The sequence below is a fragment of the Guyanagaster necrorhizus genome, assembly GCF_019112545.1.
Source record: "Guyanagaster necrorhizus MCA 3950 unplaced genomic scaffold BT62scaffold_1, whole genome shotgun sequence".
Taxonomy (NCBI): Eukaryota; Fungi; Basidiomycota; class Agaricomycetes; order Agaricales; family Physalacriaceae; genus Guyanagaster; species Guyanagaster necrorhizus.
The window spans coordinates 1,163,951-1,188,573 of record NW_025064880.1 but is presented as its reverse complement, the minus strand read 5'-3'; the positions used below and the strand labels follow the sequence as shown (position 1 = coordinate 1,188,573).

The window sequence follows — 24,623 nt, the reverse complement described above, 5'->3', positions numbered from 1 at the left end:
TGCCGCAGTCACCCCAAAGGAGGGTGAGAGACCTAACAACTCGTGGCGGTCATGAATCAGCGACTGATAAAGCATCCAATGCCGACAGCAACGTCGACAACCACCGTGAATGTTAGGTGATGGGGCTTATGTAATAGGGTTCATATTTTACAAACAAAAAAATGAATAATAATCGAATGTGGGTTCGCACCATCATCGAATCTAATCACGACTTGACGTACTGAAGAATGCCCCAGTTCTTAGAATACGGGAAATTTATTCTGAGTAACCTGGAACATGATCAGGATGTTTGTATGTCAATTCTTTGTGGTACTCACCTCGTTTGACAAATGGTCTTGATGCAGTGCTGGCGAATTGCGGAAAAGAGGTCTTTGACCGTCTATTCTCCGCCGCTCTGGTCGTCTGCACGGATGCCTCACATTCGCAAGTCTATGATGACATGGAACACGTCATAAAGATCTCGCACGACAGAATGTCCAAAAGTCAGAGCGGTTGGTGGAGAAGAATGCACACGGACGCATCTATTCTACGAGCGTTAACGCTTCTTGATCAGTCAAGATATCTACAAGCCATCGACATTTTAGATCGTGCTATCATTATATCCGGCGCTATGGGTCGACTCGATCTAATTCATGCTCTCATGCAGGATGTGCAGTCAGAGCTTGCTTCCCACATTAGTGGGAGAGATTTCCCAGCCCTTTCATGCCGCCGCCTTACACACAAGCCGTTATGCACTGCCTCTCTTGATGTTCCCAGCTTATCATTTCTGCCCTCGTTATCATCTTTTCGATCCCAACTTTCCTCGTCTCCCTTCATTTTACGCGGTTATGCAAGTGACTGGCCCGCTCTAACGAACCGTCCTTGGCGTTCTGTTGGGTATCTTCGTAATGTAGCAGGACCTGGACGCGTCGTTCCTGTAGAGGTAGGCAAAGACTATCGGAACGACGACTGGACACAACAGATAATGCCCTGGGACGAATTTCTGGCGTCACTTGAATCTGATGCTCCGGACAAAATGTTATACTTGGCTCAACATAATCTTTTCATGCAATTTCCTGACCTCCGAGCAGACATCATTGTGCCGGATTATGTCTATTCCGCACCCTCTGCTCTCAACTACGTGCCTCCCGGAAATGATGAACAGTTAGTTCTGAACACTTGGCTCGGTCCTGGGGGCACCGTCTCTCCTGCTCATACCGTATGCTAACTTTTTATTTAACACACAATTGCAGCTCTCCTGACAATTCGTCTTTCTAGGATCCATACTTCAATTTCTATGGTACGTGATTATGTTACCCTCATTGCATCTTATCGAGCAGTTTCCAGTACAGATCGTGGGGAGTAAGACAGTGTGGCTGGCTTCTCCAGAGTGCTCAGGACACATGTATCCTGAAGAGACACCGTCTATCAGCAACACGTCTTGTGTTGACGTTTTCACCACTCAGGATGGTAGTCGTGATTATCCTGCTTTCTGGGATGAGGTGGTCCCCAAGGCTATGAGCGCCACGCTTCAAGCAGGGGACATGCTATTTTTCCCCCCAGGATGGTGGCATGCGATGCAGGCGAACGAGACGAGCTTTTCCGTTTCCATGTGGTTTTGAAGTAATGCTGCAATGGTTAAGGTTGAGGCTGCGGCAATATGAGTAGCCATGAAATCGCAATAGATCGTGCGGTATCTGCTCCCTTTCCTTGTTACTGCGCAGAAACGAGTACCAGTGAGCGGTCTGTGTGTTTGAATTTTGCAATCACGATACCAGCAAATTGAAATTAGCCGCCACTCCCATATGATCTGTACGCTTCAGGTCGTGAAATACCAGGCTCTCAGACCTCAGTCCCTATCAAGGGTTTTCTTCTCTGACATGTCTCGGTGCTCGAAAAGCTGAGTGTTTCTGAGATACCTGCCACCTCAAAATCTTACTGACCTTATCACTGAGCGTCTTCACGACAAAATTTTCCAGACGGCGCCTAAAATTCAAACCCCGACCAGCCGCGAGAGGGAATAAAAAGACGACGGCAAGGCCTCTCCAGACGCCCCGTGAGAAAAACCCACAAAAACTCCATTGAATCAGCCGGCCCGGACGGGTGAATAACACCTTCCTATTACGGCATGACTTCGAGGTGATGGAATTTTCCGCAGCATGTTCTAAAATTAATTCTCTTTCAGGTTGGACCGGCTCCTCCTTCTACTTGATACCGGCTCTTCTACCTCAGTGAGGACTACTGCTGCAAAGCAGCTGGCTCAATTGGCTGTCAAGAGTGTTACTGGTGATGTGGCTATAGAAGAAGAAATCAAGACAAATCGACAACATGTATCGCTCGGGGATCCAGCTTCGTGGTCCGAGTTAATGGCGGTGGTTGCTCGGGTACAGTATCCACTTATCACTATCTCGTGCACATGAAATACTAATATCAAATTACTGCTTCCGTAGATCATCCCATTTCTTCATTCAAAGTCATTTGACACTCGAACAGCAGCTTCTGTTGCTCTTTCTCATATTTTTTCTCTGACGCCCCTCTGGAGACCGTATAACGATGAAGATCAATCCAAACCAGTGATCGGTGCTCAGCTGTCTCTCCCCGCACCGGAATATCCAAATTTCTCCGTGAAGGAGCTTATTCTTCAGGGAAAGCTTCTGCTTGCTTCTTCTGGCAAAGAGTTTCAAAGGCCGACTGGTATTCTGTCCAGCGCCTTGGAGGTTAAAAAAGCTCGCAAAGAAGCAATGGGTCGACTTGGTCTCGAGTTCCTGGACAATGTTGCCGATGAAATTGACCTGGATAAAGAATTGACCTCGGAAATGGACCCCGATGTCGACGTCGAGATGGAGACACCTCCTGTCACTGCAAGTTCTGATCTTCTATCGCCTGCTGTCGCTTCCATAGACATTTCTACACCTTCGCCAAACGGTGTGACTCAGGACGCGGACTCACGTAGCGGATCAATGACACCAGCGGATCCTTCCCCGACATCTGCATCTCCTGAGGTTGATATGTCTGCACTGTCGGCCCGTGAACGCAATCGTTTAAAACGGAAGCGAAAACCCGGAAACGCAGCATTTGTGACAGCCCCACCACCTCAAAGTGCCGGTGCCAAATATGCACCCGCGTCGACTGCCGCAGGCCCATCCAATAAGTAAGTCGGCCCATCCTCTAGTCTTATACAGAGTACTGACATTTTCTACGTTTTAGAGCTCGCTTAATAGCTGCTGAAGATAAGCCAAGTGCAGCGTCTCGTCTTGGCAGTCCCGCCGTACAGAATGGCTCGTCCCCAGACAAAGTTATCATTGATCCAACGAAGGGAGGTGCCGTATCTCCTAAAGAAGTCAAACAGTCGAAAGCACTTGAAGTACGGCCTGGGTATTGGATATGGGACGGAGTGGTGAAGGTACTGGAGGTAAATCTTTTTAGTGCCGCTTGGGAAGTCCGACATGGGGCTGCCATGGCGTTGCGAGAGCTTCTCAAAATACAGGGAAAGTATGGCGGCATGCAAGGTGCGATCAGGAGTACTCTACAATGCTACCATCGTCACTGATCTGGACGCCCAGCCGAAGCTCCTTGGGAGGAAAATGAAATTGCTCATGAAAAATGGTGCAACGCTTTATCTGCAAAGTTCCTTTGCGTATTCGTACTGGACCGATTTGGCGATTTCGTCTCTGACCAAGTGATCGCGCCGGTCAGAGAAACGGTTTCTCAAACTCTCGCTTCTCTTTTGATACATATGCCCCGACGTTCGGTCTTGCACGTCCATTCAATTCTTCTGCAGATGATCCAGCAAACATTCACTATACCTGTATCCGTCGGTAGCAGTAGCAGGTCAAGGTCGAAAGCTGCCACGGAACAGAGAACCCACATATGGGAAGTTCGGCACGCCGGGTTGCTCGGTATCAAGTACGAAGTTGCAGTGCGGAGCGATCTGTTCAACACTATCCATGTGAAACAGGAAGATCATGACACTGATGACTCCGGTAAAGATATTCTTCGTGGCGTGGTAGCAGCGGCATTACTAGGGTACCTTTCTTTCTTAGCCGTCTTCATTTGCTATACTAATGTTTTGCATTTCCTCTAGCCTGAGTGACCGCGACGATGACGTTCGTTCGGTGGCAGCAACCTGTCTTTCTCCAGTGGCCGGTCATCTTGTGCAGCATTTACCAGAGTCGTTGGATCAGGTATTGCTTGTACTATGGCAGTGCCTGAGCGACATGAAAGATGATTTGAGCTCCAGCGTTGGTGCTGTCATGGATCTCCTAGGTCGGTGGTTCTGTTTTCTTTTGAAAACGGTTGAGGACTTATTTATACCCGTTTAGGAAAGTTGGTCGTTTATGACGAAGTCATCGCCCTTCTCGCAAACGACAGTTTGGGGTGAGTCGCCGTTCCTTCTGTTGCGACTGCCTTCTCACTGCCGTCCCAACTAGACTGCCGCTTTCTAAATTAGCTCCTGCACTCTTTCCTTTCTTTCGACATACCATCGTCAATGTTCGTCTCGCCGTTGTAGAAACGCTGTATTCCTTCATGACGGTGCCTTCTCTTCCTCGCGACTGGATCGACGTACCGTTCCTGCGCCTTCTGTTTCAAAACCTCGTCGTCGAAGAACACGCCGATATTCGCGAAGCTACCCTGAAAACTTGGCGACTTACTCTGTCCGTTGTCACCTCTGCATATCCAGAACAGATGGTGAATATGGTGACTCCGTCGATTCTTTTGGAATGGTATTCCATCATAATGACACCCATCGGAGTTCCCATTGACCCAACACTGTTCTACCGAAGTACTGAACCCACAGATGGGGAAAATCTGCCTGAAAGACATAACGTTGATAAGAATATGCTTTCGCAAGAATTGGGTTTGGTGTCTGTTGAAACCACCTTGAAAGCTAGAGTTGCGGCAGCCACAGCATCGGCCCAGTTGATTGCCTTCTGGCCAAAGGACGTGAGTGACTCAGTTTAAATGCATGGTCTGTACTATTAACCGTATTGGTTAGATGCCAATAAAAGAGGCCTTGTTTGAACCCATTCTCCTGCATTATGTCGATTCTACCAGCATGGTCCAGAAATTCCTTACCGCGGTTATTGCAGAAGAGTGGGCTCACGAGTATGATTCCATGTCACCTGCTTCCGGTCCATGCTTACACGAGGCTTCCTCTCTGGCGAAAGAGCTTAGTGCAAAAATTCTGGCATGGCTTCAAGCTAATCCACCTGCGGCATACCATGAGATGATTGTCATGCTCGCTCGTTTGCACTCTGAATGTATTGCACTTCTTCACGCCTTCAATCAAGATTGCAAGCTTCCCGCATCATCCATACCGTCCCTTGGAACAGAGATTGATATCACTGGCAAGATACCTGATTGCTTCACGATTGAAACTGCGCAAGCTGCATGTGGTCCAATGTACACCCGGCTCAAGGATAGTCTCGGAAGGACAAAGAAACGGGAACTCATCGTCATAGGGGAGAAACGGAGCAGCATTCTTGCTAGCATCGACCGGTATATCGAAGTCAAGGCACAGCACGATACTCGAGTCTCCGCCGCTTTTGCTGCCGCCTTTGTGGCCTTCAAGAGTACGCCCGACAAAGTCAGCCCCGTCGTTAAGGGTATCATGAATGGAATCAAGGTATGTTGCCATTTTTTCTTAGATGTATGTTGTACTGACCAATTTCTAGAACGAAGAGAATGTTGACTTGCAAACCCGTTCGGCAGTAGCTGTCGCCTCTTTCATTGAGTTTTGCGTTAATCATCAAATTGCGCAGCCTCCGGACAAAATCGTCAAAAATCTTTGCACGTTTCTTTGCCAGGACACAGCTCAGACACCCGCATTCGCTTTCACGCGGAAGCTGTTGGACGGCGTTCTCTCATTTTCCTCCGGGACTAAGGACCCCATACCGACGAAGAGTGGCAAGGGTATCGCGAAAAATACATATAATGGCGCGACATGCACTGAGGATCCCAAAGCACAGCTGTCTCGGCGCGGTGCACGACTGGCGTTTGATCAACTATCCCAGAAATTCGGAAACAGATTATTGGTCGTGATTCCTAACATGTGGCAATCAATGGCCGGTGGGCTTTTGAGTGCGTTCAACGCAGGTAAGGTCAAGCCACTACCCGTTCTCTTCTCTGCATTTATTGTAATCGGCAGAGACACCGATGGAATGCGATATTTCCATAGAGAAGCACTTTGGCCAAGATGTCATTGATTCATTAAGTGTGTTGGAAGCGATCGTGCCGGCGCTGCACGAAGACATCTGGCCGCGGTTGACAGAACTGTTCCCCAAGATTCTCTTGGCCCTGCGTAGCCGGTTCGCTATCATTCGCCGAACGAGTGCTAAGTGTTTTGCAACTATTTGCTACGTGATGACACCCGAGGCGATGCGATACGCCATCGAAAACGTCGTTCCATTGTTGGGTGACCCTTTATCGCTCAGTAACAGACAGGGTGCCGTGGAATTGATATTTCGTGAGTGTCTGCGATACCTCTAGACGGCTGGCATTAATATATTTTTAGATATCGTCCGAAAGCTTGATATCAAGGCCTTACCCTATGTCATCTTTTTAGTCGTTCCCATACTTGGTCGAATGAGTGACCCGGATAATGATATCCGATCGACTGCAACGAACACATTTGCTTCTCTTGTCAAGATGGTACCGCTGGAGGTAAGTCTCCTCTACGCTCAGAAGGCAGTGTAACACTGACACGCTGGGTTAGGCTGGACTACCCGATCCTTCTGGCTTCCCTGAAGATCTGCTGAAGCGCCGTGACGATGAACGACAATTCTTGACGCAACTGCTCGACGGCAGTAAAGTCGAGCAATATAACGTCCCAGTTACCATCAATGCCGAGCTCCGGAAATATCAGCAAGACGGTGTCAATTGGTTGGCCTTCCTTGCGAAATACCAGTTGCATGGGATACTTTGTGACGGTGAGTGAAGTTCGTTGCCCAGGTGGTGCTGGAATTGAACTGAAAATGGCACAGACATGGGTCTTGGCAAAACCCTGCAATCAATATGTATACTAGCCAGCAAACACTTCGAGCGTGCTGAGAAGTACGTGGCTACCAAAGCTCCTGACTGCGTCCCTCTTCCATCTCTTGTCGTTTGCCCACCGACTCTCACCGGCCATTGGTATTACGAGATCCTTAAGTATGCCGACAAGATGCGGCCTGTTCTATATACTGGGAATGCTCGAGAAAGAGCTCGTCTTCTACCGAAGCTCGGTACTTTCGATGTGGTCATTACCTCCTATGAAGTCGTGCGCAACGACATATCGAATTTGGAGGGTATGAATTGGTTGTATTGTATACTCGACGAAGGCCATGTAATCAAGAATGCAAAGACGAAACTCACTAAGGCCGTCAAGTCGGTCCGAGCGCAACATCGACTTATCCTATCTGGTACTCCAATCCAAAACAACGTTCTAGAGTTGTGGAGTTTGTTTGACTTCTTGATGCCCGGATTTTTGGGAACCGAATCATCGTTCAACGAAAGATTTGGAAAACCCATATTGTCCAATCGGGATGGCAAGGCAAAGACCGGTGAAGCTGGTACATATATACTCATTTAATATCCGTGTCATGTCGCTAATAATCTTGTTCTGTAGCTGCTCTTGCTCTGGAGGCTCTGCACAAACAAGTATTACCATTCTTGTTGCGCAGACTGAAAGAGGATGTTCTGAATGATTTGCCGCCTAAAATCATTCAGGACTACTACTGTGAACTTTCGGATGTTCAAAAGCATCTCTACGACGATTTCTCAAAGTCTCAGGCTCGCCACATCGCCCATGATGCTGTACAAGCAGCTGACACAGCTAACGAAAGCAAAGGACAGCAACATGTTTTCCAGTCACTTCAATATCTCCGTAAACTTTGTAATCATCCCGCTCTGGTTCTTAAGGACGCGGATGCAATCGCCGATGCTCTTGTGAAAGTCAATAGCCAAACCAAGACACTCGAGGACATACAGCACGCCCCTAAGCTCCTCGCTTTACGGTATGTGCCAGTTAGCTGCTATCTGGTGTCCTGCGACTCAGAAACATTTCAGACAACTTTTGACTGATTGTGGCATCGGTGGCGGCGCAGCTAGTGCTGTTACAGCAGATCAAGGGAAGAGCGAGCTCATTGATGTCGTATCCGACGCCGGTGCCAACACATTCTCGCAACACCGTGTTCTTATCTTCTGTCAGATGAAGCAAATGCTTGACATTATCGAGACAGACCTCTTCAAACAGCATATGCCATCAGTCACATACATGCGTTTGGATGGTGGGACAGATCCAGGCAAGCGTCACGCAATTGTACAGACGTTCAACTCCGATCCCAGTATCGACTGTCTCTTGTTGACTACGCATGTTGGAGGTCTCGGACTGACACTTACTGGTGCCGATACCGTGATATTCGTAGAGCATGATTGGAACCCCATGAAGGATCTTCAGGCCATGGACAGAGCCCATCGAATCGGGCAGAAGAAGATCGTAAATGTTTATCGTTTAATCACTAAGGGAACTTTGGAAGAAAAGATCATGGGGTCTGTCGTATTCACTCTTGCCTGTCGGGCAATGTCTCTGATTTGTTTATTTATTTTTGGTAGACTTCAAAGATTCAAACTTAACATCGCGAACTCTGTTGTTACGCAGCAGAACTCCGGACTACCTTCCATGGATACTGATCTCGTTCTGGATCTCTTCCGGCGGACCACTGAGGAAGAAGACGTCGCGACAAAAAAGAAAGCGAAGGAAGCTTCAGGCCCTGTCATTCAGAAGAACATCCTTACAGGCCTGGAGGATTTACCACCGGAGGAAGAGTACCAGGGTCTGGATCTTTCAAGTTTCATGAATTCTATCGGAAGATGAGTCTTTTGGGCGTAAAACGTTGTCGTGCATTATTATTATTCTTTTCGTCTGTTCGTTTCCCTGGCTGATACTAATGGTAGACAGGAATTGTCCATTCAATGTATAGTGTATCCATAAATTCATCATTTTGTTTTCTCGTGGCATTTACATTACAATACTTATGTGCATTGTGCAATTCGACTGAACCACGAAGGCTCACCGAAAACCAAGGGGCTGACCGGACTTAGAAAAAAGTTGTCCGTGTTTAGATCTGCAACAACCACAACGTGCATTCTGCGTCGACATACAGTGGCATTATTCCTTATGTCTGCGAAGCCGAAGACCCTCAGCAATGGCACTCTCAGTCTCAGATTCATGCAAAATGCTCATCGAGCAAAGCAGCTGAAGGAAGTCGAACTGGAAAAAGCTCAAGTCAAAGACTCTGACGAGTGGGCGATACCAAAAGAAATCCAGGAAAGCTGGGGGAAATCAACATCGTACGTACCTTCGTACTATCCCAGGGTGATCTTTTTTCAATCATCATTGCGTTTCAGCGACGCAGTCAGTTACGAAGACTCTTATCTTCCGTTTCTCTTTCCGACAGAGTCTTCCGGTTCATCAAGCTCAGCGCAGAAACAGGCCAATGGCCGGCGCGTGTTCAAGAAAGGAGAAGAAGTGATCGTGCGTTGACTATCTCCTATGTTGACTACACTCCAAATTTCTTCATTACAGGGTACTAAACCATCAACAGAAACGCCGCCCCAACCAAGGCACTCTTCGCAGAGTACACCACAGGCTGCTCTGAAGAAGGAAAAAATGATTTCTCTTAATCTAAAAACGTCGTCTAAGGTGAAGAAATCGAACAAGTCCGCCAAGCAGGCCATTTTCGAGACTAGGAACGTAGGGACTGACCTACGTCCACCGCCTGCATCCAAGGGTTTCCTCAAACCGGCTGGTGTGGACGACCCGAAGGCCGCATCGATCAGTGAGGTGGTTGAATCGAGTCTCGGTTTTGGAGCGCGCGAGCGCAAGAGACCTAACGACAACACGACACCAGCAGATGGCGAGACAAGGACGAAGAAGAAAAAGAAGAAAACTTCATAGGGTATGTTGTAATGCAATTTTAATACTATTTCACTTATCAGGAATTTAGAATGACTTCCCAAGACTCAAGGGCGTCTGCGTCCTTGAAGCCTGTCACATTTGCGGATACATCCCAGCCTTTGACCCTCCTCAAGAGACCGCTCCTCTGATCCGCGATGAGGCCTGATGCACCATCTCTCATATTGCACTACGGTTTATGACTGACGATAATCATCGCGAGTTGATTGAAGCCTCGCCTTGATGGTTCTGTGGTTCATCCTTGCCTTCAAATTCCTCGTGCGCTAAATATCTGGTCGATCCTAAATTCACGCACCCCTCGTCAATATCATACACTATCTTCCACCTATGGAACCTCTCATATTTCTTTCGTTTAAATCAATGATTCCACTCAGCAGATGAACATTATGTCAATGTCCTATATAGATGATGAGAGATGTATTTCAAGCCTGAGAGAAAGAGAAAGACTGACCATCGGATGCGAGCTTGAGAGCTGACGACATGCTCAGTACGAAAGGCATTCATCGATCGACAAGACTGTTACCTGCGGCTTCTGACTGTATTTGTTGCGTAGAACAGCCCTGATATTGTTAAGGAGCTGCTCGTAGGTCTGTTCGGGGTTTTTCGCTGTCCAAATATCAGCAGGTCGGTAGTCAAGAATACACATCCGCATCTCACCTAAAACGGATGTGAAGGCCTTTCATCACAAACGTTTAGCGCGCGCGTAGAGGGATGATCAAAGTCGCGTAGTACTCACATAGCTCATTGCTCCCGTAGCACGTCCATCCTCCTGGGTATCAGCGCTTGTCTGCGAGTCCTTGCATCCGCTCCAGCTAATCTGAACAAAATTGATCATCAAATAGAGGTTTAAGTTAATTTGTACTCCTCACCACATCAGCCGGACTGGTTCTCGTCCGTTGAGCATATTGATTAGCCTCTTGGGCTTCGCTGTTACCCATGAAGCTCTTGAAGATGCCAATGGCTGACTCTAATGCGCCCCGCTCGTCTCCGCGAACGTAGGAGCTTACGGCAGACAGAAGCCCTTGGCCGGCTTCTGCTGCGAGATTAGGTTCCTTGATTTTGCCTTCGGTGGTATACTGACATCATTGGTATGAGTTCCTGTTGATGCTATATAACTGCTGATGTTGAACGTACCATGTAAGGAAGATCTGTAAAAGCGTCGGTGGAAGAGCATGGTTGGGAAGGGTGCTATTCACTTACCGAGAGCAGAGCCAGAGTGGCAGGACTATAGAGAGTTTACATATGGAGGAGACCGCAGAAGTAAAGGACTTACATCGAAGATCGCAGTGAGTCGACAGCCAGCTGGGAGGGGTTTAACCATAATTTCGTGCATAAGCTATTCTCGGGTATTAGAAATATACTGGGAGCTGAAGGTGAAATTTTACATCATCGACAATATGACCGCTTTCTTGATAATCGACCTAGAAATTGGATGTCAGTATAAGCATGAACAAGGGGAGATATTGAAATGTACAGGGTAGATAACTAAATGTATAGCAACGTCAGCAGTGAAATAGAAGGAAAAGGCCTATTTACCTTCGTCGTAACCATCGATTTCGTCACCATCCTTATCTGGGGTTTGACCACCATGTCCAGAATCTGGAGGCAAGTTTGAATTGACATTAACGAGAAAACAATCACACTGACAGTGGAAAAATAGAGAATCGTCAGTCTGGGCCTCGTTGACCAGCCAGCGCATGGCGTGCAACTACACATTTCAGTACGCGTGCGATGCATAGGACAGATATGTTACACGTACAATATTATCTCTGGTAGGAATTTGACGGTGGTGTTGCGAATCGTCAGTGAGCATGACAATGTCTTCCTCTCTGTAGCCGAATTGGGCTTTGAATTTCGCATTAAGATATGTTGATATCCGAGGAGAAAATGCCACAACGTACTGCAAAGGAAATTGCGAATATTGTGAGCATCATTGATGCAGCCACTTAACTCGTTGTCTTGTCCAAGATAGTTTATTCCAATCTGGAAATAGATGAGTGCGGTTACCACGCAAAAGTGGTCCAGAAAAGTCACGCACACATAGCGCTTTCTTCCTTCCATTGCACTGGGAGTATTTGAAGTATGGCTGCATTTCATTCTGATCGGGCCCTAGAAAACGAGGCCCATAATGCTGATGTTCGCTAGGTGGTGGCCTAGGACGATAAGTCGGAGCAGCACTTGCTATATTCTCCATTGGTTTTGTGACTTGATCAATAGAAGCAACACACTCACCATATTCACCGCCATTGCCGGAATCATATTCTTCGCGATGATGATGGTGATGATAATGGTGATGCTCTTCGCCAGTATAACCTTCCCTTGACACAGGTGGAGGAAAGCCATATGGGTCATAGCTGAACGATTGCCACGTCAAAAGTGAGCCAGCCAATGACACAAAGGCTTACGACTGCGGAGGGGGCCCGCGGGGAGACGGGTACCTTGGTTGACATTAGCATGCTCAGTGTACGAGCAGTGTTCGATGCCCACCGAGAGTAACCGTATCTTGAAAAAGGATGCATGGATGAGGATGATGCGGCTCAATGGCAAACACGTAGCCTTACTCTTCGGATCTGGGAATTAGAAGTCAGAAGATACATTTTAGATAAAACAATAGACGTACTCCGGTGGGGGTCCAGGAGGAGCTCGATACCTTTAATATCCGTCAGACAGCAATCTCGACCACGCCCTCTGACATAAACGGAACATACCCGCCATATGAAGGTGCGTAGCTTGGGTTATAGCCCCCTTGCCTGCAATATATAAGAATGATACCGAGAGGGGACAAGAAGATAACTTACGGGTTAGGGTAGCTATAAGGTAGAAAGTTCTAATCTGTGGCAATACGACTTTTGAGAAGGCTCTCACCTTGGTGGGCCATAATTTTCGTTCCACATCGTACGTGAGATGATGATTTCTTGTCAGATGAGCAAGAGGCAACTTGCGCCGGGCCCGAGTGGATATTGATCGGCATAAGTCATGCGCGGTCCGAATTCCGATCAATCATTGGCACGCTTGTAGTGGGCACTTAGCTTGCAGGCGTGTCTGACGTCGTTCGGCTGTCCAGCTGGTTCTTCTATCCTTTTACCGCCAACATTTCTGACCAGCAATGCCGCCCATCGCACCTTTTAAAGCCTGAAATCCCACATAAACTTTGCCTATCCTTTGCCTTGTGTTCGAAATGTGGTAGCATCAATGCACGCGTCTTCTATGCGCGTGATTCGGCGCAGGTTAGTGGACGATGGTGGTATGTCGTTGACTCCTCGAGGCGCATGCTACATGTACGGCACACTACATGAAATGAGGATCAACCCATTCACTCTCTCCCTCTCTCTCTCATCGTATCGCCTTTTCCCCCAGAATCTGGAACAGTCGTTCTGATTCAAGTTTCATGCCATCTTCCAGTGGCAGCGCCAAACTACGCAAGTCCTCGCGGCTGTCAGTTAACGGAGGTCGACAACTAATTGGCTCTGTTCATTGGATGTTCAGCAACACAGCTCGTCGCCGTGAATCGTACCTACCTACTGAAATTCAAAAGCGAAGTTTTTTCGGCATGGGGGAAATTATCGGTGTACTCACTAATGTGCGAGGCTTCCTTCTTGTCTGATATTCCACTGACCGACTCTTATATCAGCCTGCGGAAACTGTGCGCTCCCTGACCGAGTCCAAACGTCTTCTTGATGAAGCCCGCCGGGAAATCAATGAGAACCGCGAGCGAGCCCAAATCAGAACGAAACACACATTCTCTAGGCTTCCGGGTTTTTTCCCTAGAAAGGCAGAGATCCGTGCCATTGAACGTGCTTTAGAAGGCGATCCTTCCTTCACCATCCTTTTTGGAGCAAGCTCCGTAGGCAAGGTACGATTCCTAGGACGAATACCACAATTAAGCATTTCTCACGTTCTTTTAGACAGCCCTACTGCGTGAAATTCTCTCACGGGATACATTTCATGTCCTGCACTTTGATCTCAGGATGGCAGGATTTGCCGATCTGCATAGCTTATACATGAGCCTCAGTCATCAAATGGAACAGTACTTTGAAGAGATAGCTGAAAAGATGAATGGTAATGACCAGTTCGAAAGGGAGGCGTGGAGCTTCAAAGTGAGTATTTTGCATACGGACTACATACGGTATTTATAGTTCCTTTCTAGCATGACCGCCGTAATGTCGAGCGCAGAATTTCCGAAGCACAAGAAGGATCTGGAATCAGAAAGATCACCACAAGCGATATAGCAAGGCTTATGGAGTTATTCCAGGTAAGATGCTTACTTGAAAGTCAAATCCCGTGGTCTGATCTTAAAATCCCATCGTAGAGTTCACTTCTGAAATATTGGGAGTTTGAGCCCTGTGCCGAAGGTTGCAAGAGAAAAAATCACGACTCTGATAGTACTCCGCCTGAAAGGACTCGCTCCGAGAAGACTGCTTCGAAGAGTAGATGGAGTTTCCGGAGACAACCAAAGCCTCGGACCTCTCAGCCTGAGGAGCATTCAGATAGAGTCAAAGAAAAACCAAACCCCCCTCCGAAGAAAATGCCGGTTCGTAGTTCTTCCATAGTTTCGATTATCGTTAGTGATAGCGTATCCAGGTCATCTTTTTTGATGAAGCACACAAACTGCATGTATCGTCACTCTCGCCATCTGATCTCCGCTAAGCCTTTTTTCAGACCAGCTTTGATACAGTCAACAGATGCGATGAAGTGTCTGCTCGATTCAATGCTCGTGCTGACGAAACAAGATCGACTTTGCCATGTTATACACGCGACTAGTGATCCCTTTTATCAAACATGGCTTCGACAATTGAACGTCATGCAACATTGCAAAGTGAGTATAGAAAATGCCCGGATTTTTTTTGCTGATAAAAATGTTATAGATAATCACTATCGGTGATTGCAGCAAGTCTGAGACTAAGAGGTTCTTCCGAGAGCGGATGCTTCCCCGTGTTCCTGGTTATCTGCGAACTGGACTGGATTTCGAGTCTTTATATGAGGCTTTTGGAGGCAAATTTGCACATTGGCAAGACTATATCACTGATTACGGTGAGCATACAAATTTCATTGAAATGGTACCGTGCTCAATGCCTTTCCAGTCAACGCGAATGGCTATATGACAAGTGAGTCCTTCTATCTTCCAGTCTTCACACCGTTTGACAAACAGTGCAACAGTTAAACAAAGCTCTCATTTCCTACAAGCGCACGCGCTCCTCAACTTGCATATCATTCACTCCTCTCAGTCGTCTTCTTTGAGTCATGATAACGAACGAGGGGATGCAATTGGTGACAAGCACAATAGCATTCCGAGTGCTGATAGCATCCACCCAGGACTTGGTGCCGCCGGTTTCAAGATTTATTCACCAATCACGAACCCAGCCAGCCCATCATCACCTATCACCCCGAATCCCACCAGTCCAGCCTTCTTCGTTCCAGAATTCACTGCAATGGAACTGCTCAAGGTCATGAGCAGGCTTGCGAAACCTGGCGCTACATCCCTGTCATACTTTATGTTATGTCGAGAGTTGGGCGTCAGGGCTGTGGATGGGATGGTCAACGGTCGGGTTTTGGACCTTCGCTGGACAGAACCGGTGACGAATGAGCATAGCGATGGGAGAGTGACCCGACCTGTGAGTACTGTGACAGGCCACGGTCCGGGGCATGGACAGGATGGTAGCACTACTGTGGTGGACGCTCCCATAGGAACAATCGGTACTACCGCTTCGACGGAGGAGGGCGATATGGTGGCAGTCTCAGAGCAGGAGCGCGATTATATGGCCAATAGGTATTGGGATACAGGCCCCGATGAGGTTGTAGGACCTGTACTCATACCAACGACACCGATTATGCGTTTTGCTATGTCGGAAGTAGTGGCAGAGTACGAAGATACTGGCTCGGTGTCCGAATATGCCTCGATGACGGACATTGATGAGTATTAACGCCAGTGAACGGTATGTATAATCTTCTTGTAACTACTTAATATCTGTCATGATTCTACTCATTTGCGTGGGTTTATTCGTTACAATAGAGAACCAACGCAATTTATGTAATCTATCCAAGTGTTGGACTGAAAGAGTATTCAAAGCTGGTGCTCAACATTGCAACGCTCAGATCTGAATGGCGGTTATAGGCTATCAACAAGGCAGGCATGTGAGTTTGGACATCTAGCAATTATTATCGCATCTCTCCACCGGTTTTTTATATTATAGACACTTCTACTAGTTCAATCGCAGTCGACGTACTTATATCATCCCCAGTATTATCATTGCCACGGTTTCGCAGGTTTCCAATCCTGCGCCTCATAGCAGACTGGAACGGCGTATCGTCAAATCCACTATCAATTGCCTCCAGACTCAATCCCTTGGTCTCCGGTTGGAATGCAAAACACACAGCTGCATTCAACAAGGAGCAGACCCCGAACAAAAAGTACGGACCCGAAGTAGAGTGGTTCAAGAACAATGGTGTCGAGAACGCTACTATACAGTTCACTACCCAGTTAGCGCATTGGCCTAAGCTGGAAGCTGCCGCGCGGGTTTGGGTCGGCTGTATTTCGTTGCATACTATACGGCACACGATGGCCCAACTGGAGATGAACCCCGCGATAAATATGTAGATGAAGCAGATAATCACCGTCTTTCCGGATTGAGTATTGTTGGCGTGCGAGAGATAAATGGAACCGATGATGAGCATCGCAAAACCACATACAGCAGAGCCTCCAATCATTTGAGCACGACGGCCCCCTGGGATCACAAATTAGCAAAGCTGAGGACGTTACGACGAGCTCATTTTACATTTGTCCTGGAACCACTGAGAACAGAAAGTGAGTACCACCATGACAATTCCAGAAACGCCAGAAGCAAGGAACGAAGAGGTCGTGGATGACAAACCAGCTTGCGAGAAGAGTGTTGGTGCGTACTGCCAGAGAGCTATCAACCATGAGTACCTAAGTATTGGGGAACGCAGAGAAACACACCTGTTGTATGGCCATTATAAAGACACAAAAGAGTGTTCTCATGCGTATGTCCTTGCCCCAAAGGTTTTTTATATCTTGCCCAAAGTGGCCCCGGATGTTGGGAATCTCCTCGTGGACTGAATTATCTTCGGCACCTGCTCCGGCGACACCAAGACGTCGCTTTGTTTCATCAACATCCCTATATCGGTTCGCGAGTCTAAGCCATCGAGGAGAATGAGGGAAAAACGGAGTCCCCGCAGCCAATATGACAGCAACCACAGCTTGCAATGCCAGTGGGAAGCGCCAGGAGAAGCTTCCATGTACTCTGACAGTTCCGTAGCAAGTGAAGAAACCTGGCAGCTACTCTCAGACCTTTACGAAGAGAAATGCCGTCAAGCTCACCTGTCATGACTCCACACGTGTTGAAGAGCTGCACGCACGTCGAAAGTCTACCGCGACTGGCCGGAGGCGATATTTCCGTGACATAAACCGTGATGCTGGAGATAAATAAACCTTCTCCGACACCAGCTATGCATCGACCAATGAATAATTGGGGGCGATGTTGCGAAGAACAGGCAATGGCACAGCCGGCCGCATACACTGCGCCGCCCATAGAAATTGTACGTGTTCTGGAAATGCGGTCAGACAGAGGACCGGCTACGAGAGATGTGATGGAGGCTGCAATGAGGATGGAGGAGACCAAAAGTCCTTGTGCTGCAGGTGAGAGAGCGCCGAACTGAGCTTCAAACTGAGGCATAACGGTAATAGGTCCAATGCTGGTTACCGAAAGTTAGAAGCCGAATTTTCAAGTTAGGACGCTCTTATCGTGCTCACCTTCCTGTATCATAGCCCCACAAATAGCCCCCTAGAGCAGTAAAGAGAGAGCACCAAACATAGGTAGGTACTTGTTCTCTCAGTTCTCTCAGTTGATTCAAAGGCCTTCCTTGAGAGTTACGAAGCGCTGTAAGGTATCGACTGGTAGGTGGTTGGACGTCCATGGTCGAGTCAGGGAATTTGGGGTGACTCGGCTTAATGTTCAACCGTTAGGTAAAAAGCGTTAAAAGGTCCACTGTTACGAGAACCGGACTCACGACATGTCCGTATTCCCGAATTCCAGAACAGGACGTGGAAGTGATGGGGCATTTTCATCGTGAGGTTTCTGACATTTGAGAACATAGAGGGGTCCTTCACGTTCGGTCCGGACGTCCGAAACCCGAAAAGAAAAAAAATTGATGGTCAAGGTCACGAACGTAAAAAGTGTATGAACATGGAATGTCAACGTTAAGAATTGCTTTGTGTTGTGCCTAAATTTTCTGTCCGTGTTTATGATTATCGATCCGCAGAAGTAATAAATCGCGACCAATACTTCCAGTGACATTCTGAATCTCGTGCTTAGCATCACCATCAAGTTTAGGACGGAGCCCGACGCCGTACGCGGCGGCCCACGCGACGCGTCGTGGATCGTCACCATGAGTGACTGTCACGTGATGACACAACGCGCTGTTGACTCTTGTGACTTGCTGGCTATGCCTCTATTGTCACAACCTAGGTTGTTAATCACCATATCGCCATGGTGTATCTCCCACCCCCACACCTGACGACAGTGACACGAACATCCTATGGAGAGGCTTATAACTCTATCCTCATGGCCCACCGACGGTCCCCGCTGACTTCAGCCTCCTCAGTCATAATGCTAGTCTCACCAGACGTTGATGCTTTATGTGCAGCTCGGATGCTTGCAGACTTGTTCAAACAGGACGATGTGGCCTACCGAACTATTCCGGTTTCTGGCATTTCGGAGCTTCAGACTGTCAGGAACGACCTAATTTCAGTTGCAGAGGTGTGTAAAATATTTTTTGGAGAATGACTTACACTCATATTTGGTAGCTGCATGCACTCATACTGTTGAATATGGGCGGCGTTCTCGACCTTCCTTCAGAGGAGTGGTTCGGTGGCTTCAACTCTCAAATGACCGTACATGTCATCGATTCCGCTCGCCCTCAGAATTTGGCCAGTTTGTTTGGAACCGGAGAGAAAGGAGATCGAATAGTTGTCTGGGACGATGGAGAGGCCGAAAAGCTTGCGGAAGAGCATAAGGCACTTGAAGCTTTGATGGTACGCGATGGAACGTGAAACGTCTAAATGCGTGGTTTATTCCGCACACAGTTTGAACCGGATCCAGATTCAGAAGACGATTCCAATTACAATTCAGACGATGCACCAGAAGATGACGAGGATGAAGAAGAAGAGTACGAGAGCAGCAGCAGTGCAAATGGGAAGCGGAGGTCATTAGGAGAGGGCGAACGGCGAGGTAAACGGAGGCGGACGGACGGAGAGGTGTGTTTCGTTTTGCACTATCTTTTGTTGTTTTCATGTTCTCAGCAGCGTCGAGTAACTCGGATGTCACGCGATGAACGCGAAACATATGAACATCGGCTCAATAAACACTACACATCCGGTACCTGGCATGGGCAGAGTGCGTCTGCGACAATCTACCTTCTCGCCACGGTGCTGGAGCGAGTTGATAATGACCTACTCTGGTAAGCTTGGTGGCAGTAGTAGGGAATGCAACGGTTGACGTCGGCTAGGTTCGCCATCCTTGGATTGACTTTCCAGTACACGACAGCGCGGATATCACGGAAAAAATATGAAGAGTTCCATTCAATATACTACGACGAAGTTTTCCGTCTGAACCCCCCTCTTCCCAGTGGTGACAAAACCCAAATCTCACTTAGTCCCGACGACTTCAGCGTCCGGACAACGGATGAACTCAGATTCATGCTGTTCCGTCATTGGACCCTCTATGACGCGATGTTTCACTCCAGTTATATAGCGAGCAAGCTTGGTATATGGCAAGATAAGGGAAGGAAAAAGTTGACCGGTCTTCTGGCCAAGATGGGGTTTTCGTTGCAGCAGACCCAGCAACAGTATACCCACATGGATATAGATCTGAAGCGGGATCTGGTGGACAGATTAGACAAAGTTGCACCGGAATATGGTATGGTGGAACTCTCGTACCCTTCATTTATGCGGTGTTTTGGTTATCGGGGGCAGCCGCTATCAGCATCGGATGCGGTCGAGGGGATAAGTGCCTTGCTGGATGTCAACACGGGTGTGGCAATAGAAATTGAAGTGGAGGGTGCTCGGAATGGTGGTGAATGGTTCGGAGGAGGGCGACCATGGCAGGCGCCAGGTACTGGTCGGGAAAGTAAACGGCAACGGGACGATGAAAGGGAGAATATTCCTCCAGGCAGTCAAGCTGCGGCCAAAGCGATCAAGGTCAAGCCTATTGAAGGCGAAGATAATCAGGAGGATGTGGAGAAAGAGAAGTGGTGGGTGAAAAACTTTTGGACGGCTTACGATGCTCTAACAGAGTAAGTGTTTCTTGTTGTTCGATTTCATTTGACGACTGACAGAATTCGATGAAGCATTGGTCCCTTACAACAGTCCCTCAAGCTCTCGATGTCTGTGCACAGAGCCATCATACGTACGGGGACATCTGTCATTGACAAGCGGGACATTCGGTCGAATAGAAATCATCATGTCGTTGTCTTGACGCAAGGACCAGACCTTGCGATGTTTTCCCACCCTGGCATTCTATCGCGGCTGGCATTGTGGCTAGTCAGCGCTGTCCGGGAGGGCTCAAGCCACAGCAGACGAACAAAACGGAAGAGCCTTCCTTTCGTCGTTGCGTGTCTCAACGAGAGCACATCGTCATATCTAGTCGTTGGCGTGACAGCCGCACTTGACTTCGACGATGTTCGGAAAAAGTAAGTACCGGCTTTGTTATTGTATCATAGATACTAACCAATTTCTACAGTGAGTTTTCGCTCTCCTTCCTATTTGCAAAGGAACGATGTAATGCTCGGACACGTCATGGGTCTTTTGACACTAGTGTGCTGGAGATCAACAAGGACGACTTGAAGTTGTTCTTGGAGACACTATGCGAAGAGCAAGACGGGTAATTATTACCAGGCTTAATCGGCCTGTATTTATTCGCTTTTGATTTGATTTCAGTTACCATTGTCCTCATCTGTTGTAACAGTATACTATCTGCTGTGTAGACAAAGGGATGAACAGGCGTGATTTTGAGTTGGAAAGTTGCTTCATATTCTGATTTATTAGGGTGTGGACGCTACTTTTCGAACAGTCTACTGAAGAAACTCCTTTCTTGGATATCCCTACTCTTGCCTCGGATTGCCCATATCCCCCAATTCGTCTTCACCATGACGCGGGGATCGAAATCTGCAACCTCCCACTTCTCGCTTCCAAAGGCATTAGGGCCGGGTGTAACGACCCACTCAAACTCGCCTGCCACACCAGGTGCGGTTGAGAGCGACTTTATGTCGCGTTCCACATCTGCGGGCGAGAAACCTGTGACGAAAATTGGGCATTTGGACGCGAGGAGCATCGGTAGGACTGGGCCCCACTCTGTTGGAGAGGAGATCTGCAGGAGTGGCTCGCCATTCTCGTCCATAGATGTTTGGGATGGGAAACCGAATCCGGGAGAGAAGAAGAAGAAGCAGTCGCTGTAAGGGTCTAGGGTCTCTTCGAACAGAGGATGCACGTCCTTGTAGTTTGTCTGCAAGCCGGTGAGGGTCATTTGGTACGTGTATGGCGTCGTGTAGGAAGGAACACTGTAGCGATTCAAGGATGCACGCGTACGTTTGTGAGGAACTATGGGCGCAGGTACCGGAGGCTGGTAAATGTTGGGAACATACAAGGGCTTCTCTTGTCCTTGCTCGACCACCTCCTGGGACTCGGAAGAAACCGGAGTATCTGTACTGATATCTGTGGTGGCTTCTTTGCTCTCTGTCGTCTCCTGGGTTCGTGTAGAAGTCCCGGATACTGATGCGGCACCCTCTGATTTCGCGTCGGAAGGCGTCGAAGTCTCCGACGCTGGAGCACTCCCCTCGGGTTTCAGATTAGGAGGATTTTGGATATCCTTAGGGAGAGAAACTTGGGGACCGATAAACAGTAGTTGGAAGTTAGCGGCAGGGAACAGGAATCCAAGTTGTTCCCAGACATGGGGCGGAAGAGAAGACTCTGCACGCGCCCCCAGAATGAAGATACGGACTTGGGGCTTTCCTACTGTCGCCTCTTGCGTTTCTGGTGCTCCAGTAGGTGTATGGAGAGTAGACCGAATTGCTACCAACACATTAGCGCGTCACTTGGTTGTCTTGGGACGAATTGCTCACCAGCCATTGACCGACTCCCCTCCGGCGTTAAACGCTGGTTGTTCAGCATGAGACTGCTATGTTGATGCAGAACACTCCCAATGGTCATAGGATAACTTAGTAGCTTACTGGCATGTCGTCGGGAGCGTTCAGTGTCCATAGACGGAAAACCTCGCGTATACCAGAATATATCCCAATTAGAAAACGACACGGCTTCCTCATATCCCTGAGGCCCTGCCGGCTTTGTTAGAGATGCTATACTACGTGAAGAGAAGGAACATACCGGGCATCTCGAACTCCCACATCTTCCGCCCACTACGTAAATCATGTTCGTCCTCATTCGCCTCCCGAAGCCGCGAGCAGTACTTTTCATGCTCCTTGTCTTCCTTCCAATGCTCCTCTGAACAATGAGCAGGCCAGCCGCAATCCGGGCATTCGAACTTGACCGTTTTTGGCTGAGCCTCGATATGTACATGAGTATCGCGGTCCTGCGAGGAGCATACGGGACACGGTGCCATTGACTGGATGACTTCCCCTCTGGCGCATACTGCAGGAATAGGCGACTTGGAAAATGGGTGGAGGAGGTTATCCTCTGTCAGGATGGGGATTGGGTCGGAGGGCGGGACATGGTCAGTTTTTTTTTTCGAGCGACGGAAGAAATTGAAAAAGTGTCTCCGAGGTGTAGCATGGACGATGCTAGCGCTGTACGCTGGGCCAATAGACGCAAACAATCGCGGTGTCGACCTTGGACATGCGAGCGTAAAGGCCATAAGATGTGTACGTCTGTTATCCCTACGGTCCTACTAGCTCTCGGCCCGGTGCCGGAAGCCAACAAATCTCGAATCGTGAGAACATTTCCGTCAAGGTCTCTGCCCTTACCATGTCAGTCAGGACTGCATCCATCTTTAGGAAAACAAGCGAAACACAAATAGAGGTGTCTATAAATCTTGACTGTGCTCCAGGATCCAATGTCGTGCAAACTATCGATGTTTCAACCGGAATCGGCTTTCTAGATCATGTATGAACCACTTCCAGGGACCCAAATATACAATTCAGAACCGCAATTTGCAGATGTACACGGCGCTGGCGAAGCACGGTGGAATGTCCCTGACCATGAAGTGTAGAGGGGATCTCTTTATAGACGACCACCATACCGCAGATATGTCCATTATCTTCTTGAACTTCTGGCTAATCGTATTGAGGTCTATTTGTCATTACAGGATAGCGCTATTGCTCTTGGGACAGCCTTTAAGCAAGCTCTTGGGGAGGTACGCGGCATACGACGGTATGGAACTGGCTTTGCACCCCTAGACGAGGTGCGTATTCGTTCGCCCGTACTGGAATACAAAATTTCCTTACGCTTTCTGTGCTCCAGGCCCTATCGCGAGCTGTGATAGACATATGCTCAAGACCGTACTGCGTCACCGACCTTGGACTCAAGAGGGAAAAGATTGGCGATCTCTCGACGGAGATGATACCGCACATATTCTACTCGTTCGCGATTGCATCTGGAGTTACATTGCATGTGGACGTTCTTCGAGGAGAAAATGACCATCATCGGTACGTGCCATACGAAGTCTACTTTCCCATCCCTAGTCATGGCTCTGAATACAGGTCGGAATCCGCTTTCAAAGCACTTGCTTTGGCCATCCGCCAAGCTATCGAGAGAACGGGAAGTAACGACGTTCCTAGCACAAAAGGTGTACTATGAACGTAAACCATGTACATAACATCTGATGTTCTACATTCGTTAATTAATTGAAGCGCTAGCCAATTTCATGTTCTGCCAAAAGCTGAAAGAGAAATGAGAATTATTTGTCGAAATAACGCGCGAACGCACCATGTTTGGGATTCCATTGGATATGGGATAGACATGATGGCAGTTAGGACAGGTCATAGAACCCTCTTCTACATGTATCTGTGAATCGGTCAGCATGCCAGACTCCGACGATCGACTGTAGGTTTGGCTCACTTCAAGCAAAACATGATGAAGACTTTTCAAGAAATCATCGTCCAACATTTCAGGCAGCTCTAATGGAAGAGACGTATTTCCTACCTGTAAAAATGAAAATTCCAAACAACAAGGACGTGTTGTAACTAGGCATACCTGTCTGGCAGCGTCAACTAAAGCCTTCCATTCAATTTTGGGAATGAAGCCTCTGAGAAAATCGGAATTGAATTCGGCGTCGCGCAGCTCAACCTGCACATCCTTAAACTCCAGCGGGAAATTATTGGAAGTGCATCCTTTGACATGACATGCCAAAAGATTGTGAGTGATTAGACGGACCATTGAAGGCAATGGAAAGGTGAAAAGTCGCGATCGGTATCTCGGACCGGTAAAAGCCAGGGAAAACAAGCGACAACAGAGCATTCCCTGACAAGGTAGGCGAGTCCGCCAATGTCACGTGGTGTGACTATTAATGTGACATAGATGTCCAAACTGGGTGAACAAAACACTCAATGAGGAATAGAAACTGCTGCATGGACAATATCACAGATGTAAAAGATAAAAGTTGTGAGAAACATGTTTAGGCAGTTCAGAATGAAAGGGATTTGACAATGGCCTTGAATTCATAGA

General features: G+C 48.0%; 10 protein-coding genes across 10 annotated transcripts; 6 read left to right on the top strand and 4 right to left on the bottom strand.

Moving 5' to 3' along the window:
* Positions 1-472: 472 nt before the first annotated feature.
* On the top strand, positions 473-1,601 carry BT62DRAFT_880178 (Clavaminate synthase-like protein; the record flags this gene model as incomplete). The annotated part of the gene is made up of 3 exons (XM_043182615.1): positions 473-1,198; positions 1,258-1,279; positions 1,327-1,601. 3 exons carry the CDS (start codon positions 473-475, stop codon positions 1,599-1,601), a joined length of 1,023 nt encoding a protein of 340 aa, XP_043046289.1.
* A 68-nt stretch (positions 1,602-1,669) lies between these two features.
* BT62DRAFT_26814 (uncharacterized protein) lies at positions 1,670-8,944 on the top strand. Its single transcript, XM_043180306.1, has 19 exons — positions 1,670-1,715; positions 1,772-2,118; positions 2,165-2,363; positions 2,430-3,130; positions 3,187-3,488; positions 3,543-4,005; positions 4,064-4,245; positions 4,302-4,356; positions 4,410-4,923; positions 4,976-5,605; positions 5,655-6,075; positions 6,128-6,445; positions 6,494-6,642; positions 6,695-6,908; positions 6,963-7,529; positions 7,586-7,973; positions 8,026-8,508; positions 8,572-8,857; positions 8,914-8,944. Exons 2-18 carry the CDS (start codon positions 2,108-2,110, stop codon positions 8,831-8,833), a joined length of 5,859 nt encoding a protein of 1,952 aa, XP_043046288.1. The 5' UTR covers positions 1,670-1,715; positions 1,772-2,107; the 3' UTR covers positions 8,834-8,857; positions 8,914-8,944.
* Positions 8,945-9,078: 134 nt separating this feature from the next.
* Positions 9,079-10,332, top strand: BT62DRAFT_1070508 (uncharacterized protein). The gene is made up of 4 exons (XM_043178669.1): positions 9,079-9,309; positions 9,367-9,493; positions 9,545-9,917; positions 9,966-10,332. The coding sequence occupies exons 1-3, from the start codon at positions 9,137-9,139 to the stop codon at positions 9,914-9,916; spliced, it is 672 nt and encodes a 223-aa protein (XP_043046287.1). The 5' UTR covers positions 9,079-9,136; the 3' UTR covers position 9,917; positions 9,966-10,332.
* On the bottom strand, positions 9,973-12,867 carry BT62DRAFT_925329 (uncharacterized protein). Its single transcript, XM_043184778.1, has 24 exons — positions 12,800-12,867; positions 12,733-12,744; positions 12,643-12,684; positions 12,555-12,584; positions 12,496-12,504; positions 12,422-12,436; positions 12,340-12,372; positions 12,167-12,288; positions 11,973-12,115; positions 11,836-11,917; positions 11,694-11,779; positions 11,582-11,642; positions 11,471-11,533; positions 11,409-11,419; positions 11,320-11,355; positions 11,208-11,270; positions 11,135-11,159; positions 11,069-11,082; positions 10,804-11,010; positions 10,671-10,751; positions 10,592-10,610; positions 10,458-10,540; positions 10,386-10,406; positions 9,973-10,331 (listed from the first exon to the last, which is right to left on the bottom strand). The coding sequence occupies exons 1-24, from the start codon at positions 12,826-12,828 to the stop codon at positions 10,305-10,307; spliced, it is 1,314 nt and encodes a 437-aa protein (XP_043046286.1). The 5' UTR covers positions 12,829-12,867; the 3' UTR covers positions 9,973-10,304.
* A 91-nt stretch (positions 12,868-12,958) lies between these two features.
* BT62DRAFT_958837 (uncharacterized protein) lies at positions 12,959-15,946 on the top strand. The gene is made up of 8 exons (XM_043188477.1): positions 12,959-13,514; positions 13,566-13,787; positions 13,840-14,031; positions 14,082-14,186; positions 14,244-14,750; positions 14,800-14,965; positions 15,016-15,039; positions 15,092-15,946. The coding sequence occupies exons 1-8, from the start codon at positions 13,323-13,325 to the stop codon at positions 15,853-15,855; spliced, it is 2,172 nt and encodes a 723-aa protein (XP_043046285.1). The 5' UTR covers positions 12,959-13,322; the 3' UTR covers positions 15,856-15,946.
* Positions 15,947-16,114: 168 nt separating this feature from the next.
* Positions 16,115-17,866, bottom strand: BT62DRAFT_880761 (general substrate transporter; the record flags this gene model as incomplete). Its single annotated transcript, XM_043182638.1, has 5 exons — positions 16,115-16,656; positions 16,708-16,859; positions 16,888-17,221; positions 17,271-17,644; positions 17,703-17,866. The coding sequence occupies 5 exons, from the start codon at positions 17,864-17,866 to the stop codon at positions 16,115-16,117; spliced, it is 1,566 nt and encodes a 521-aa protein (XP_043046284.1).
* Positions 17,867-18,438: 572 nt separating this feature from the next.
* BT62DRAFT_977343 (CDC45-like protein) lies at positions 18,439-20,833 on the top strand (the record flags this gene model as incomplete). Its single annotated transcript, XM_043189269.1, has 7 exons — positions 18,439-18,708; positions 18,756-18,983; positions 19,035-19,205; positions 19,254-19,408; positions 19,457-20,242; positions 20,297-20,638; positions 20,689-20,833. 7 exons carry the CDS (start codon positions 18,439-18,441, stop codon positions 20,831-20,833), a joined length of 2,097 nt encoding a protein of 698 aa, XP_043046283.1.
* A 55-nt stretch (positions 20,834-20,888) lies between these two features.
* BT62DRAFT_925324 (uncharacterized protein) lies at positions 20,889-22,837 on the bottom strand. Its single transcript, XM_043184777.1, has 3 exons — positions 22,329-22,837; positions 22,067-22,279; positions 20,889-22,016 (listed from the first exon to the last, which is right to left on the bottom strand). Exons 1-3 carry the CDS (start codon positions 22,813-22,815, stop codon positions 21,004-21,006), a joined length of 1,713 nt encoding a protein of 570 aa, XP_043046282.1. The 5' UTR covers positions 22,816-22,837; the 3' UTR covers positions 20,889-21,003.
* A 74-nt stretch (positions 22,838-22,911) lies between these two features.
* BT62DRAFT_1070502 (IGPD-domain-containing protein) lies at positions 22,912-23,833 on the top strand. The gene is made up of 5 exons (XM_043178668.1): positions 22,912-23,063; positions 23,117-23,239; positions 23,266-23,361; positions 23,421-23,605; positions 23,660-23,833. The coding sequence occupies exons 1-5, from the start codon at positions 22,926-22,928 to the stop codon at positions 23,754-23,756; spliced, it is 639 nt and encodes a 212-aa protein (XP_043046281.1). The 5' UTR covers positions 22,912-22,925; the 3' UTR covers positions 23,757-23,833.
* Positions 23,784-24,379, bottom strand: BT62DRAFT_26413 (Trm112p-domain-containing protein). Its single transcript, XM_043180289.1, has 4 exons — positions 24,153-24,379; positions 24,018-24,101; positions 23,886-23,963; positions 23,784-23,838 (listed from the first exon to the last, which is right to left on the bottom strand). The coding sequence occupies exons 1-4, from the start codon at positions 24,333-24,335 to the stop codon at positions 23,812-23,814; spliced, it is 372 nt and encodes a 123-aa protein (XP_043046280.1). The 5' UTR covers positions 24,336-24,379; the 3' UTR covers positions 23,784-23,811.
* Positions 24,380-24,623: the final 244 nt, after the last annotated feature.

Excerpts from the sequence above, each read along its gene's own strand:
- BT62DRAFT_26814 (XM_043180306.1), top strand. Across the intron at positions 3,131-3,186 it reads GCCGCAGGCCCATCCAATAA|AGCTCGCTTAATAGCTGCTG; the intron begins GTAAGTCGGCCC and ends TCTACGTTTTAG. Across the intron at positions 8,509-8,571 it reads TTGGAAGAAAAGATCATGGG|ACTTCAAAGATTCAAACTTA; the intron begins GTCTGTCGTATT and ends TATTTTTGGTAG.
- BT62DRAFT_1070508 (XM_043178669.1), top strand. The coding sequence starts at position 9,137 with ATGTCTGCGAAGCCGAAGACCCTCAGCAATGGCACTCTCAGTCTCAGA. Across the intron at positions 9,310-9,366 it reads AGCTGGGGGAAATCAACATC|CGACGCAGTCAGTTACGAAG; the intron begins GTACGTACCTTC and ends ATTGCGTTTCAG. Across the intron at positions 9,494-9,544 it reads AGAAAGGAGAAGAAGTGATC|GGTACTAAACCATCAACAGA; the intron begins GTGCGTTGACTA and ends TCTTCATTACAG.
- BT62DRAFT_925329 (XM_043184778.1), bottom strand. The coding sequence starts at position 12,828 with ATGTGGAACGAAAATTATGGCCCACCAAG. Across the intron at positions 12,289-12,339 it reads CGCGGGCCCCCTCCGCAGTC|CTATGACCCATATGGCTTTC; the intron begins GTAAGCCTTTGT and ends GCAATCGTTCAG. Across the intron at positions 11,160-11,207 it reads GACTCACTGCGATCTTCGAT|TCCTGCCACTCTGGCTCTGC; the intron begins GTAAGTCCTTTA and ends AACTCTCTATAG.
- BT62DRAFT_958837 (XM_043188477.1), top strand. The coding sequence starts at position 13,323 with ATGCCATCTTCCAGTGGCAGCGCCAAACTACGCAAGTCCTCGCGGCTG. Across the intron at positions 14,187-14,243 it reads GGCTTATGGAGTTATTCCAG|AGTTCACTTCTGAAATATTG; the intron begins GTAAGATGCTTA and ends ATCCCATCGTAG. Across the intron at positions 14,966-15,015 it reads AGACTATATCACTGATTACG|TCAACGCGAATGGCTATATG; the intron begins GTGAGCATACAA and ends ATGCCTTTCCAG.
- BT62DRAFT_925324 (XM_043184777.1), bottom strand. The coding sequence starts at position 22,815 with ATGGCCTTTACGCTCGCATGTCCAAGGTCGACACCGCGATTGTTTGCG. Across the intron at positions 22,280-22,328 it reads GTGGGAGTTCGAGATGCCCG|GGCCTCAGGGATATGAGGAA; the intron begins GTATGTTCCTTC and ends CAAAGCCGGCAG. Across the intron at positions 22,017-22,066 it reads GGGGAGTCGGTCAATGGCTG|CAATTCGGTCTACTCTCCAT; the intron begins GTGAGCAATTCG and ends ATGTGTTGGTAG.
- BT62DRAFT_1070502 (XM_043178668.1), top strand. The coding sequence starts at position 22,926 with ATGTCAGTCAGGACTGCATCCATCTTTAGGAAAACAAGCGAAACACAA. Across the intron at positions 23,240-23,265 it reads TCTTGAACTTCTGGCTAATC|GATAGCGCTATTGCTCTTGG; the intron begins GTATTGAGGTCT and ends TTGTCATTACAG. Across the intron at positions 23,362-23,420 it reads GCTTTGCACCCCTAGACGAG|GCCCTATCGCGAGCTGTGAT; the intron begins GTGCGTATTCGT and ends TCTGTGCTCCAG.
- BT62DRAFT_26413 (XM_043180289.1), bottom strand. The coding sequence starts at position 24,335 with ATGGTCCGTCTAATCACTCACAATCTTTTGGCATGTCATGTCAAAGGA. Across the intron at positions 24,102-24,152 it reads TAGTTGACGCTGCCAGACAG|GTAGGAAATACGTCTCTTCC; the intron begins GTATGCCTAGTT and ends TCATTTTTACAG. Across the intron at positions 23,839-23,885 it reads CCAATGGAATCCCAAACATG|CTTTTGGCAGAACATGAAAT; the intron begins GTGCGTTCGCGC and ends TTTCTCTTTCAG.